The sequence below is a fragment of the Xiphophorus couchianus genome, chromosome 7 (assembly GCF_001444195.1).
Source record: "Xiphophorus couchianus chromosome 7, X_couchianus-1.0, whole genome shotgun sequence".
Lineage (NCBI taxonomy): Eukaryota > Metazoa > Chordata > Actinopteri > Cyprinodontiformes > Poeciliidae > Xiphophorus > Xiphophorus couchianus.
This window is the reverse complement of record NC_040234.1, coordinates 14,286,537-14,299,874: the sequence shown is the minus strand read 5'-3', so window position 1 is coordinate 14,299,874 and position 13,338 is coordinate 14,286,537. Positions and strand designations below refer to the sequence as shown.

Sequence of the window (13,338 nt, the reverse complement as noted above, 5' to 3'; positions counted from 1 at the left end):
GAGTAAATATGCATCATGCTTTACTTATTTTTTGGGGTAAACATTAGAAAACAATCATAAAGATAGTGATTCCTTATTTTATTTACAGTGTCTTGCAAAAGTAGTAACACGCCTCAAATTGTTTTACATTTCGTCTCATTGTAGGACAAGCCAAACAACAATGCACACGTACACTAGCACCTAAGAGCAATGTAGAGATACAACTTAACCCAGCAGTCATGATTTTGGACTGTGAAGTCAGAGTACCTGGAGAGCATTACATCAAATCCCAATATAGTATATCAAATTGGTTGGTTGTGAAAAAGGAGCATGAATACTTTTGCAAGGAACTGTACAAGGAGGCCAGTCAAGGATGATGTAATGCTCAATATGTTCAATATGGAACATATTGAATTGGGTTTTCTTTGTTGGAGTCATTCTGATGGAGATCATTTCCATAATGTCTGATTCCCAGGATTAGAACATTATGCTCTAACAGATCCACAGGGCTAGAGTTCAGACTAACCATCCCTGTTCCCTTATGAGCAACAAGCCACAAGATGACTCCTCTGACCATGTCACTCTTGTACATCTGTGTAGACAGGTGATGATGAGTGTGCTCAGATAAACATTCAAATGTGCACTCACCTTTGTAATTAGAGGCGGCTGCACAGCAAATCATGGTAATTTCCTACTCAACATAGCTGTCAATGTGCAATTATTTCCAATAGCCTGATCACTTCATGCACTGACCTTCGGAACTATCTCAGGAAGAGATAGCTTTCCTATTTAGTTTTTTTTATTGCATGCTGCACTGATGCACAAGCACAAAGAGCATTGAGCAATGGTGACCAAAGTTCTGCTTTCTGGTATAAATTCCACAAACCTAAATACATTTGTCACCTTATTCACTACTCCAATGGACTCTACGACCCAGCGATTGTGAGTGAAGTTTCTGTCATCTGTTCCTGAATAATAGCTGCATCAAAACCAAACAGCTCTAAGGACTCTCCAATGTTAAGACCCAGAAGCTCACTGAAGGACAGCAGACTTTTCTTTTTATATTACTCCTAAATAAAGGCTGGTGCATCTAATTACCTTCAGAAGAAGCCTACTTCCACCTATGGGATGCTTAATCTCAGTATAAGTGAAACTGTTCTGTGAATAGAAAACCTCAGAGATTTATTAGAGAACATTGGAGTACTCCAATAAAATCCAAGGAAGCAGCCAAGAAGTCCAAAGCTCAGAAAGTGCAAATAACCCTGTGAAGCAAGGTGGTAGCAGTATGATACTGTGGACTTTCCTTTAATCAGTGGAGACAGGGAAACAACTCATGATTGATGGGAAGATGTACAGAACACAAGTTTGCCTTACAGCAGGACAATAACACTAAACACACTCCCTGAACACAACATTCTCTCTGTGAAGCAAGATACTGGCAGTATTATGCTGCAGGGATGATTTACTTCAACTTTTCCAGCTGCTATTTTAATTATCAAGACGCAAGACTTAAAAATGAGTAACTTACTGTTAGCATGTCACTTGAAACAATCGTCACTCTTGCAGTCTCATTCTACACCAACATTTCAAAGGCAGTTAAAGGCCTTTTAAATGCAGGGCTTAATTTAACAGCCTAAGCAATTTAGAGGAGAAAGAAATTACTTGCACCTCCGCATTTTAACTCCGCTTAACGTGAATCCTATTTATCCTCATTCATAAGGTTTATTAAGAGTGCTTTTTGAGGTGTCGGAGAAGCTAGAAATGAAGGTTGCCATGGTAGCTGCACATTTGCTGATAAGACTGGTGGGAGAGAAATGCTGGAAATTAATGTCATTAAGAGCAGTTTGTGTATGGCTTCATCAGAACTAGCTCTGATGCTTAGACATAAATATTGAACTAAGTAACTTTGTCACTGATTGAATGTAAAATGATTCATTGGTAAAGAACAAAGAAACTGACAGTTTCACTGCAAAGCATTTTAATTAATGGGCTCTAACTGCTCTGTTCAGTTTTTCTTAACATCTAATAAAATCCTGGTGAACGCAGGATATTTTTATAGAATATGTATGTGTGTTGGATAAGAACCGATAATTCTCTCCAAAGAAACAATAAAAAAGCAACTGATTTCAAATTTCATTGATAACAAAATCTGAAGTTTGAAATTGTAGCTGAAATGTAGAGCCGAGTGAATGAAATTATGGCGTAGTATTTAAGCCACAAAATGTCCATTGCTGTTTAATGCCTTTATGTAAATGCACCAGTTTTAATTTTTGTCCTCCTTTTCCACTAGCTCTTAACAATGATTTGCCTTCTTTCAGCAAGTCGTTGCTGAATGAAAGTGCCTGAAAGCTCAGTTTGCAGTTTGCAACAAGTCATGTAGGAAACACAGCAAACATATATAGAAAGCTTTCCAAATAGATTTGACCAAAATTGAACTTTATGGTGTACATCTAACACTCTACATTTGGGTTGGAACTAATTCTGCATGTAAACACTCAATCCACATGGTTAAATGTAGTGGTGGCAGCATCACTCTGTGGTGATGAGTTTCTTAAGCAGAGACAGGGAAACGGGTCAGAGTTGGCAGGAAGGTGGATAGAGCAAAATACAAAGTACAAATTATAACCATTACTTTAAAGCAAAGTTGGGCTTTAGGAACCAGATATGTCGACAACAAAAAAAACGTATATCAACATTAACATCAAGTGCTGCAGAATTGTTCTTGTAATGTGGCAATAATATGCCCAACTCTGACCAGGTTAAGTCTCTGGTCAGAAGTGATCTGTTTCTTCAAGCAGAGGTTATTCAGAGGGCTATTTTTTACAGGTAAGATACTGGCTGCTTGCAACAACTCCCATGAGTCGCACAAAACAATCAAAGACTCTGGCAGGTGGGAGGTTTCAGCAGGTGAAAACCCTGCAGCATCCTCTTACCATTCAGACTGAATACACGTTAACAGACGATAATCAGAAAACAAAGCAAACATTTCATTTGAATGGCAGTCAAGACATAAAGAAAGCACAGATTCAGATAAAATTTCTTCTCCACATGAGATCCATTTCCCCCTGGGCTATTTCTTGGTTTTGTTCACTGCTAAATTTCAACTCTATCTTTTGTTGTGTGAAGTGACAGAGGTGACTATCACACCAAAAAAAGCTGCGAGTGTGTTATTCATATGCGGGGTAAAAGGGGAAAAAGAAGGCATCCACATAGAGACGATGTGGACCAATATATCATGGATTAGCTCTATATAAAGTCTATAAAATATAAACTCATAAAATCTGGATTAAGTAACAGAGCTTTCTTTAAAGTAGGGTGTGTAACTTTTTCAACCCTTATTCTTTTTGAAAAAGTACCATCTAAAAACAAAAATTGCAGTTTCAATGTTGGTAGGCAGCTAAACCTCTTTTGTTTTTAATGCAAATTAATGAAATTATTCTTGGGTTTTCCATCAGTAAATAAAAAAACAGAATAATCAATGAGTTGAACAAATTTTAAGTGGTTATGTGGAAAAGAAAATCAAAGATAGAATGTCAGAGCACTTTATTTAAAAGAAAACTTTCACAGATTCAAAAAGGAAATATGAAAACTATTTGTATTTTTCCTTACTTCTTTCTTTTCCCCATACTAATCCAGATCTGAAAAATAACAGCAATAAAATATGTATCTTAAAAAAAAACCCAATGGAAATAATATTAAAGCAAACAAACTGCAAAAAAAAGAAAAAAAGACATGAAAATGTTTGTCCTTTAAAGCCAAACTGGTCAAGCTGACACTGACCTTATGTATGTAATTCGTGTATTGAGTTGAATATCACTGCGGTGAGGATGGTCTGCACGACATCAAAAGAAAAACAGTTTTTTTATTAAATCAGTGAAGAGTGAAATACTTTGACCATGGGGGTAAAGTACCACTGAAAGCTTTTGGGCAAATACGACCAGCCAGAAAATGTATAAAGATTTTCCCTGCCATGACCTGCTGTCCCTAACTTTAGTCTTTATTCCCTGCAGAATAGCACACAGCAGAGGCAGCAGCTACAGATATTAAAGAAGCCTTTTTAGCACGGAGGGTCTAAAAGGATGTGCAACGAATAAGAAGGGAACGGAATCACGACAGTATCCGATTAGGGCTGTGAGTCCCACGAGGTGATCCAACAGACGTGGACTGAACACTCGGCCAAAGAGAATGACAGATGACAACCTAAAGAGCCTGAGTAAACTAATTTCACAATTTAGTGTTCTTTTTTTATTTACATGTCTATTTTGGTGGATCTGGTTGCCTTAATGTGTGTGAAACATATGCTTTATGAAAGGAGAAAAAGGGGAATTCTCCTGTTGCAAAACTGACTTAATTTAAAGGCACAACAGTTCATCTCCAATTGACTCAAAAGAGGAGTCGAGTCAAGAGAGGAAGGGAATCCAAACAGCAAATGAATGAGAGGAACCACGTAGAAAATAATTAGAGAAGTAGAGTAAAAATATAGATTTGAGATAATGTATAGGCCTAAAATAATTTACATTCGTTGCACATTTAAGTTGAAATTAATGTTGCCTTTTTACCAACACGTTTGTTTTTTTCCCAACTGGATTGACATTAACATTCTGGAGTGGTTCAGCCAGGGTCCCAACTTAAGAATCAGAGGAGAGAGCAGAAGATTAGGGTGATGGCATGGAGGCTTTCCAACCTTAAAGACTTGGAGCTTATCACACAAGTCAAGTAGTCAAGATATCAGTGAAGATTCACAGTAGCTCTGAAGCATCATCTCCTTTTTTAATGACCAGTCCAAGCACAAAAAAATCTGTTATATCTGTGTTTATTAGAGTTGGGGTTTTGAAGTGGACAAAAGGGCAACAACAGGAAACCGTCTCTATGATTGATACAGCTGACGCAGAGCGGCCAAATCTGATTCCATCTTGACTTGTGAAATACTTTGGATCATCTCACGATACCTCCCGGCATCCACCACGGGGTTCAGCCTCAACCGGCTCTTCTCCACGTTCTGCTGCCACACCTCCCTACAACACCTAATGAGATCCTCAGCAGAACCAGAGTCAGGGATTTCACAATGTTCAGTGTGCCCCTTGTTTCTCTCTTCTTCATCTTTGACACACAGAAGTGAGGATAAGCCCTCTCTGAGTGACAGCACCTCTTTCTCTAGAGCAGAAGCTAATTTTTGAGCCGTGCTCTGACTTCTTGCGCGCTTGACAGGTTGGAGGAAGCAGGAATCAGGGAGGTACGACAGCATGGAGTCCAAGAACTGGAGCATTTGTAATTGGCTGCAAAAGAGGGATAGAAACAGATTTTGCATGTTACAACAATGTACACACTGCAATGGATTAAAAAAAAAAGGTGATACAGTCTTTTTATCATTTTTCGTCACGTGTCAGCTGATTCCCAGAGACCTACCTTTCTAGTATTCATTAGTGGGATTTGTAATTTTAAGAGCACTGCTTGCAGGAGCGTCAAAATCTCTTTGATATTCGAGAGAATATCACACATACGTACGCCTCAGCCAACTTCAAAGGCTTGTCAACTTGGAATGTGTTTATGGAAATTCAGCAGAACTACTTTTCTGTATCCATCCACTAAAACGGCATAATTTAATATTCACAGTAGAGATACTGCAGCCGACAACTGAACAAGAAATCTCTATTCCGGATATTTTATAGCTTTAAATCATATTAGCAGGATTTGGTATTTTATACCAATGAATATTCTGAAAATAGTCAATCTTTAAAGATGAAAAAAGGTAAACGTTATAGGACATAAAGGGCAACTATATTAAAATGTATGAGGACACAAGATATATCACACTAATCCTCAGTGCAACTTTTCTTAATGGTGACAGTTTTCTGATTTTATTATATAAGGTTCTCATTTAACTTTTTTATGGTACAACATGCTTCACTGGATATAATATGACAGACAAAAACAAAGTAGCTCAGAATTAGCAAATAAAGAGAAGATATTGATTAAAGCTGGTCAAAATTTACTATAAGATGGATGGAGTTAAATACAGAGCAATCCTGGGACAAAAGGTGTAAGAAGACTTGAGAATGGGGCAAAGGTTAACATTCCAGCAGGACAATGCTACAGTGTGTACAAGTCTGAGGGCAGCAATTTGGCTTTCTTGATTGCATCAATCAGTGGAAATGGTTTACCTGCTGTGGATGGATAAATCCCCTTGGAAAGGGTTTATCTGATGCCAGCGCAGCAGCATTGGAGCTGAAGATCCTGGAGAATCTAAAAGTAGATATTCAGGACTCACGTTTATCTTTTTAAAACCCTCTCTCCTCTTGATCCAGCCATCTATGTCACCTAGGCTATAATCTGGAGAGTCTATGCGCAAAACCCAATTATCCAGAACTGTCAACAGACTCAGAAGGTCTTCTCTAACCTCATCTAAAAATAAAAAAGAGAAAATGATGAGCAATAAATGTTTTATGATTTAAAGATTGAGTTTGCGAGTTATTGGAGTTTACCTGTTTTTATTTGAGGGTTTTGCAGAAGCGGCTTCTGGCAAAGATCATGAATGTCTAATGAAACTTCCCCACAATGGAGTACAGCTGTTGTTGGGCTGCTCCCAGGGAAAACAGCCTCCGCTTTCTCCACGTAATGAAGCATGGCATGGCACTTGACACAGCCAGAGGTCAGAAGAGGTGCCAGCTTGGTCACTGCAGTCACAGCCAGTCTGCATCCACTGAAATCGTCGCTGGCGATGTGCTGCCTGCTTCTTTTGGCTGCGGGCTCAGAGAACGTAAAGCCAGACGATGGGGAGGAGAGTGTTGGTGTCGAGGGGCCGCACGCAGGCAGCCAGAACACTTGGCTCCGGGTCTGGATTACTGCAGGCGTCGAGTTCTGGCCCGGCTCTGTCAGGAGGGATAAGCTCACACCGCTCGCTGGTCTGGAACAAAAATAACACCATCATGAACAATCAGATATCACACAGATAGCCCACGATCAAACTGGAAATTAAACACAAAGTTAGAGTCGGTGTGTGTGTGTGTGTGTTTGTGAATGTAGCACAGATGGTGGACTGATTAAACACCAACAAGCTGGTGAGGTTGCATCAGCTGCAAAGACCAGCGATAAAAACAAAACCACACGAGCGCCGGAGGCAGTCGCATCAAGGGGAGCTTTTCTTCACATCTTCTCAAAGTAACGTATGAACATGTGGATGAAGGTATGAGAGAGTTTCTTGTTTCCACACAAGATGATAACGATCGCACTGCCAACTTTAATCTGACAGGATGCTGGGAAAAACAGTCAACTCAGAAAACGCTATGCAACTACAGGTTAGAGGAAATTATAATCTAGTAGTGCTTTGTACATTTATGCTCTTCCAGTTACAAACAGATCTACACTACCTACAACATCATGAAAAAAAAAAAATCATATTTACATGCCACTGTCAGCGGTTAGTATCAGTCCAACAACCAGCTGCTCCTCAGTGATGCGATGCCACAGCTTGTCAATTTTAGGTCTGGAAGACAGCGCTGGCGATTCATGCGACTTGTCATCCAGAGTCTCATCATTGGACTCTTCATCACTGTCCCACAGGGCAACAAGGCCTTCCTAGACAGAGAGTACAGAGACCGTAACCAAGAATGACACAACTAGCAGCAGCAGCAATTCATGTCAAACATTTCAGTTAGCTTTTTAGGCACAATCAGACAATCGTTTCTCAACCCTATTTGAAATTATAGAGTACTGCTGCCAAACTGAAACAATGTAATACTACAATATTTTTTTATCAGTTAATGTTGACATTTTTTTTTACTAATTATGTTTTATGTTGATGAGTATCTATTGGGAAATGCTAAATGGTTAACACCTTTGAATATGCCGATGTAACAGTACATAATCCGGGAAAACACACTGAGCAGCTGACCAGCAAAGTTTAAGAACTTCATGCTACTTTCAGCATCAGCCAAACATGTCATGCATCTGCTGTTCTGCTCTCCTGCTTCAGCAAAAAAAAAAAAAAACCATGACATGACCATGTGTTAGAAATTGTGGTTCTTTTCCTGATACAGATCAGAATATTGTTTGTGTAAAAGTTTCAAACATCTGACCCAAACTGTCAGCCTCAGATAGAAGGAAATTGGTTGGGTGAATCAGCAACAACGCAGGAACCAGTAACTGCTGGAACCACCAATGCAACTTTTTACTGTAAAGGGAGTTTAACATCAACATGGCTAAAAAGAAAGAAGTCCCTCCTCCAAAAATAAACACCTAGAATATCAGATGTTTATTCTGATATAAACACCTGATATTCTAGGTCAGGTTTGAAAGTTTCAAGTTTCAAACTTGAAACTGAATGTACAAGCAACCTGAATGTCTTCAGGAGAAATGTTTTATGGTCAGATGAGACAATGATTGAGAAAAACATTGTCGACATTGAGAACAATGACAAGAAATAAGTTGAAAGTAGTCAAAGTGCCTCCTTGCAGAGGGGCCGTTTGTTATTGGTGCATTTTACAAAGATAGATCAATAAAGGAGAATTAACTTGAAATGATTCATCTTGACCTCAAATATAAATAGCTATCCAACTGAAACCTGGACGCAACTAGATGCTCCACCAGTACAAAGAGTCCAAACACACATTAAACAGGTTTTAGAATGGTCAAAGCAGGATATTGCTAAGCTGCTGAAAAGGTCCTTATCTGAACCCTCTTAAACAATTCTAAATAATCCTTTAAACCCTGGAAAAGTACTAAATTAAGTGAGCGTTGCCATTTTTAATACAAGAAGATAGGTCAAATATGTAGCCTGATAAGTACCATTACTTCTACTTCTAATTCAATCCAGGAGTGTCACATTAAAATTCTTGAGGGCTGGCGTCCTGTAGCTTTTAAATGTTTCCCAAGTCCAACACACCTGAATCAAAGGACTAAATTACCTTCTCGTGTACTAAGGTTATACAGAGCCATGCTAATTACCAAATTATGTGTTTCAGGCTGGTTGACAAAGAGACACACCTAAAAGTTGAAGGACACTGTCCCTCAAGGACTATAGATTGACAATTGTGCACAGACAAAGGTGGGTACAGACATTCTTACTTCAGTTAGGTCTTCTGGAATAGTGTTCTGAGGAGAATTTCGGAGCAGTCTGCAACATGTACAACACTGGATGGTCTGCAGATCATCCAGAGTTAACGGTCAAGTTAACCGCTGCCAGCTACTACTCCCTTTAACAGCTGCCCAGAAAATGATTTCAAAATATCCAAACTATCCCTTTAATTCAGTCAGTTGAATTAATTGCACTGAAACATTCTTGCTGAAGGGACCAAAACCGTTTGCCAGCTCTTTGTTTCAGTAACACCGTTTTCTTTTATTCATTGAATAGGGCGGACAAGTGACAGAAAGTACTTGTTCAGGCAAGTTTTAATTCAACTTCAACTACCTGTCACCCAGTGAAGAACAAATATTTGTCAGGGTAAATTGCTTATAGAACTGGTAAAAAAAATTATATAATAACAGACATTTTAAAAATTAATTAATTCTATTCCCTGCCTGCAAAAATATATATAAAAGAAAAAAAGAAAAAGGCAACATAATAAATGTATCTGAAAATTTAAGACCATCGTACATCTTCGTCCGCTCATAACATGAACATGACATGAATTACACCTATGGGTTGGGCTGGAAGACTGGTTGTTCAAGAACTACTCTCCCTTTAAGGCTTTGCACCCCAACAAGAAATACCAGTCTCAGAGGGTGGGGAGGATGTCCAAAAGAGAAAACAATGTGCAGGATTTAAAAATATATTTTTCTCACCACTCCTGTCTAGAAACTGACACTGTCCTCATAACTCTACAACATTGCACCACATACATAAAACATCCTCCTTCAACTAATAGCAGATTTATTCTTGAAGCTGGGCCTGAATGAGGATATGGCAAAAGTTTGGAATTAAGATAAAGACTTCAAACAATATTTATAAAAAATAAATAGCAGCTTCAGAATTATGATTTAATATATGGGATAGATGGACAGACGGTCAGACAGACATTAAGAAAGGCATAAAAAAGCAAGCAAAAAGAAAAAGGAAGGAAAAAATAAATGAAATCAGAGCTGCATAATATATTGCAGATGTATCATAATTGCAATATATTAATATTATTCCACAGGCATACATTATACACCAACATGATCACATATTCCAAATTGCACTTTTCCAGTCTTCACAGAAACTCTGCACTACGATCAAGACTTTCTTAATAGCATGTTTCTTGTCATTCCCATTTTGAAGAGTGCCTCAAAGACACAGCCCTTCGTCTTGCATAATTTATACACATTTACACCTCGAGAAACAAATGAAATCCTGGATTCCAAATTAAAATTTCCGTTCAACTCAGCAGATTTAAGCATCTACCAGTTGCATTTAGTCTTTAGGGATTACTAGGGGTGTCGGTTACTGTGACTATAATGTCATTTTCATGCACATTTATTTTCACAATACTGTGGAAATTAAATATTGTTACAAAAAGCTACTTATTTTGGTCAGTTGTCATTCTGAAAGCATTTTACAGAGTACATTATTCCTAACTGACATCATGCATAGCATAACATGAATATACAAGTAGCTGTTAATTGGATGACTGCTAATTAGCGAGCCTGTGTAATCAGCCAGTTTTTAAAAGTTAAACAAGTGCGTGAACAGTACCTGCTCCGGCTGGCTGAGAACAGTCTCCCTTCCTGAAAGCACATCAGTGAGGACTTGGATTGATTGTTGTAGAACTCTGTCCTTCACTCTCACTTCTCTTTCAAGCTCTTGAAGGACAATCAATCCACTCTAAATTACAAATAATATTTGACTGAGAGAAATCCTTACAGACAGCATACATAATGAACCACTGAATGAATGACCAGAGGTCAATGTCAAGATATTCCAACCTCACAAACATACCATAACATGAGTATGATGTACTCTATTTTTCCAATACACAGAACCTAGAAATTGCTTTTAAATTAATTTTAAAAATGCACATACAGAGTCTACTCGTTGAACTTTTCACATATTATTATGTTACAACATCCCATGTCAGAGTATTTGCATTGGGATTTTATTTGATAAACCAGCATTGGGAAGTACATAATAGTGAAGTGGAAGCAACAGGGCAAATGTCTTTCAACATGTTATACATAAAAATAAAATAAATAATTAAATAAATAAATATATTAAACTTTTTGGATCCCCCCCTTGACGCAACTAGGTAAAATCTGTTTATTTTTACATGTGATGGACCAACGATAAAACACAGAAAAGTTCAAGGAGTATCAACACGATTGTCAGGCAGTGCATATGCAGTAATTTCCTGTGAATTATGCATCTAATATGCAAACGTTTGAGTGGTGCAATCAGGCTGTTAACACAAATACTAGATTTTTTGGGTGTTCTTCTATAATGTGTTTCAGTCTCACCTGTAATCTGGATTCCAAAGCCTGAAGAGTGAGAAGTGAGTTTTCCTGAGGAGGTGGACTTGCCTTCGGTACTTCAGAGCCTTGACCACACTAAAACATGTATTTTTTTTATTAGACTTGCACCATCCATAACAGGGAACTTTATTAATATAGCTTAAAGTAACTGCAGAAGCCTTACAGAGTAAGAAATACCACAAAGGTCAGTGATGAGAAATTTTTCCAGTGGCCCGCTGGATATTCCTTTATTTCTAAAGATCAACAGAATCTGTTCTGTTCCACATCCAAGGAAATCATCCACATGTGTGGAGTCGACATCTGACCAACAGGAGGCTATCTGGAAAAGATTTGTTCTTATTTAATAATAATGGATTTCTAGAGATTAATAGATCAAAATGGGCTGAATACATAATATGCAGGCCACACTTTTCAGATTTTTATTTGTAAGTTAATTTGAAAACAAATTTCCACTTTACAGTTAACCAATATTTTGTGTTGATCACACAACATCCCAGTAAAGTACCTTAAACATTTATTTTTTGTTTTTTATAAAATCTGAAAAACCTAAAGGGATGTGAATCCTTTTATGAAACAATGTAGACTCCAGTTTATACATACCTGAAATGTTTCCTTCCATACAGCACAAACATGGCCCTGTTTAAAGGATACAACAAACAGACATCCGTTTCTTCCTGTGTCAACCATCTGAATGTCTTCCACCTGCCCAAAGGGAACCTCGCATGTGTCTTTTACAGTCCCGTTTTCAAAAAGCACAAGCTGCTTACTTGAAGTTGCAGCAATAACAGAACATCTCAGCACGTCATCTACTCTGTCAGCAGTGAGAACCCGCATGCACTGTGTGATGGAAATGTAGGGATGTGGTAAAATCAGAGAGCCATCAAACGCGTGTCCACCCTCAAACAAATAGCCAAGTGTAGGGGAATGATTAGCTAGAAGTGGTTCTGAAAGTCCAAGAGCAAAAAGCTGCCCTTTCTGGATGGGAAGTTCTCCAAAAAGACATTTTGACATTTGAATGGGGATTTTTTGCACGCCTTCTGCCAGAGGGGATGTATAAGACACACTGTTGTCATGGCTCCACAGCACTGTGGGACCCTGAAGGATGCACACCTTACCCTTCATTTGGTAGGGGAGCTTGAACTCAATGCAGGGCTCCAGCCGGTGTGAGCTTCTTAGTGCCAGTAGGCTGTACTTAAAGCTGCCTCCCTTCTCACTCTTCTTTGTCACCAAAACGAACGCAGTTTTAACCCTTTTCTGAACATCTACTGCGCATTTACACGTCACAATGTCCACATGAGCTGACAGTTTCCTACTGATTGCAGTTGCTCCCTCTGTTGCATTCAGGAACGCGTTGCCTTCACGTTCAAAGTAGAAACTGCGGAACGTCAGGCCGCCTCTTTCGCTTACATTCACGGCTGGATCACGTTTGCAGGCGAATAGGATTATCTTGCCACCGTGTGAGAGGCCGTGGACTTTTCGATTCGAATCATCCGATGACAACTTCTCCATTATGTGAGGATTCCTGTCGGGTTCGCTCCCTTCAAGTTGGAGCCGGTTACTTTCGTGGCAGAGCAGCTGAAAATAAAGCAATAACTATATGCTGAATGTATCTGTGAAAGAGAACAGAGACTCAAACTTAACTTTTCACACCGCTGTTAGAAGTACAGTCAACAATGGCCTATCATAGCAGTCAAAATAGCGCGCCATACTCACATTGAAGTTAGCTTCCGACTTGTTAGAGTTAGCAGTCTGAAGTTTTTTTTTTTTAGCCATTTTTATTGTCATTTGTAGATGAGAAGTTTTAGAAATCATGGATGCTAAAATATTTTGGGGATAAAAATCATGTTTTAAGTTAACTTGTGAAATCAGCAGATTTGTAATTGCCCTTTGGCATTATTTTCATTCGGAAGCTGACTT

General features: G+C 38.6%; 1 protein-coding gene across 2 annotated transcripts; it reads right to left on the bottom strand.

Moving 5' to 3' along the window:
• Positions 1-4,529: 4,529 nt before the first annotated feature.
• fancb (FA complementation group B) lies at positions 4,530-13,325 on the bottom strand. Of its 2 annotated transcripts, XM_028023964.1 has the most exons (9): positions 13,135-13,325; positions 12,022-13,031; positions 11,585-11,740; positions 11,407-11,496; positions 10,649-10,777; positions 7,382-7,554; positions 6,462-6,883; positions 6,141-6,381; positions 4,530-5,255 (listed from the first exon to the last, which is right to left on the bottom strand). In XM_028023964.1, exons 2-9 carry the CDS (start codon positions 12,928-12,930, stop codon positions 4,847-4,849), a joined length of 2,529 nt encoding a protein of 842 aa, XP_027879765.1. In that variant the 5' UTR covers positions 12,931-13,031; positions 13,135-13,325; the 3' UTR covers positions 4,530-4,846. The 2 variants fall into 2 exon arrangements, with proteins under 2 accessions (XP_027879765.1, XP_027879766.1); XM_028023965.1 differs by lacking the exons at positions 10,649-10,777; positions 13,135-13,325 and having other exon boundaries at positions 12,022-13,128.
• Positions 13,326-13,338: the final 13 nt, after the last annotated feature.

What these genes read in the sequence shown, in the direction of transcription:
- fancb (XM_028023964.1), bottom strand. Translation starts at nt 12,930, where the DNA reads ATGGAGAAGTTGTCATCGGATGATTCGAATCGAAAAGTCCACGGCCTC. An exon ending in CTTTGGAATCCAGATTACAG is followed by an intron (nt 10,778 to 11,406) that starts GTGAGACTGAAA and finishes TTTGTAATTTAG; the next exon opens with AGTGGATTGATTGTCCTTCA. An exon ending in GATTTATCCATCCACAGCAG is followed by an intron (nt 5,256 to 6,140) that starts GTAAACCATTTC and finishes CCTCTTTTGCAG; the next exon opens with CCAATTACAAATGCTCCAGT.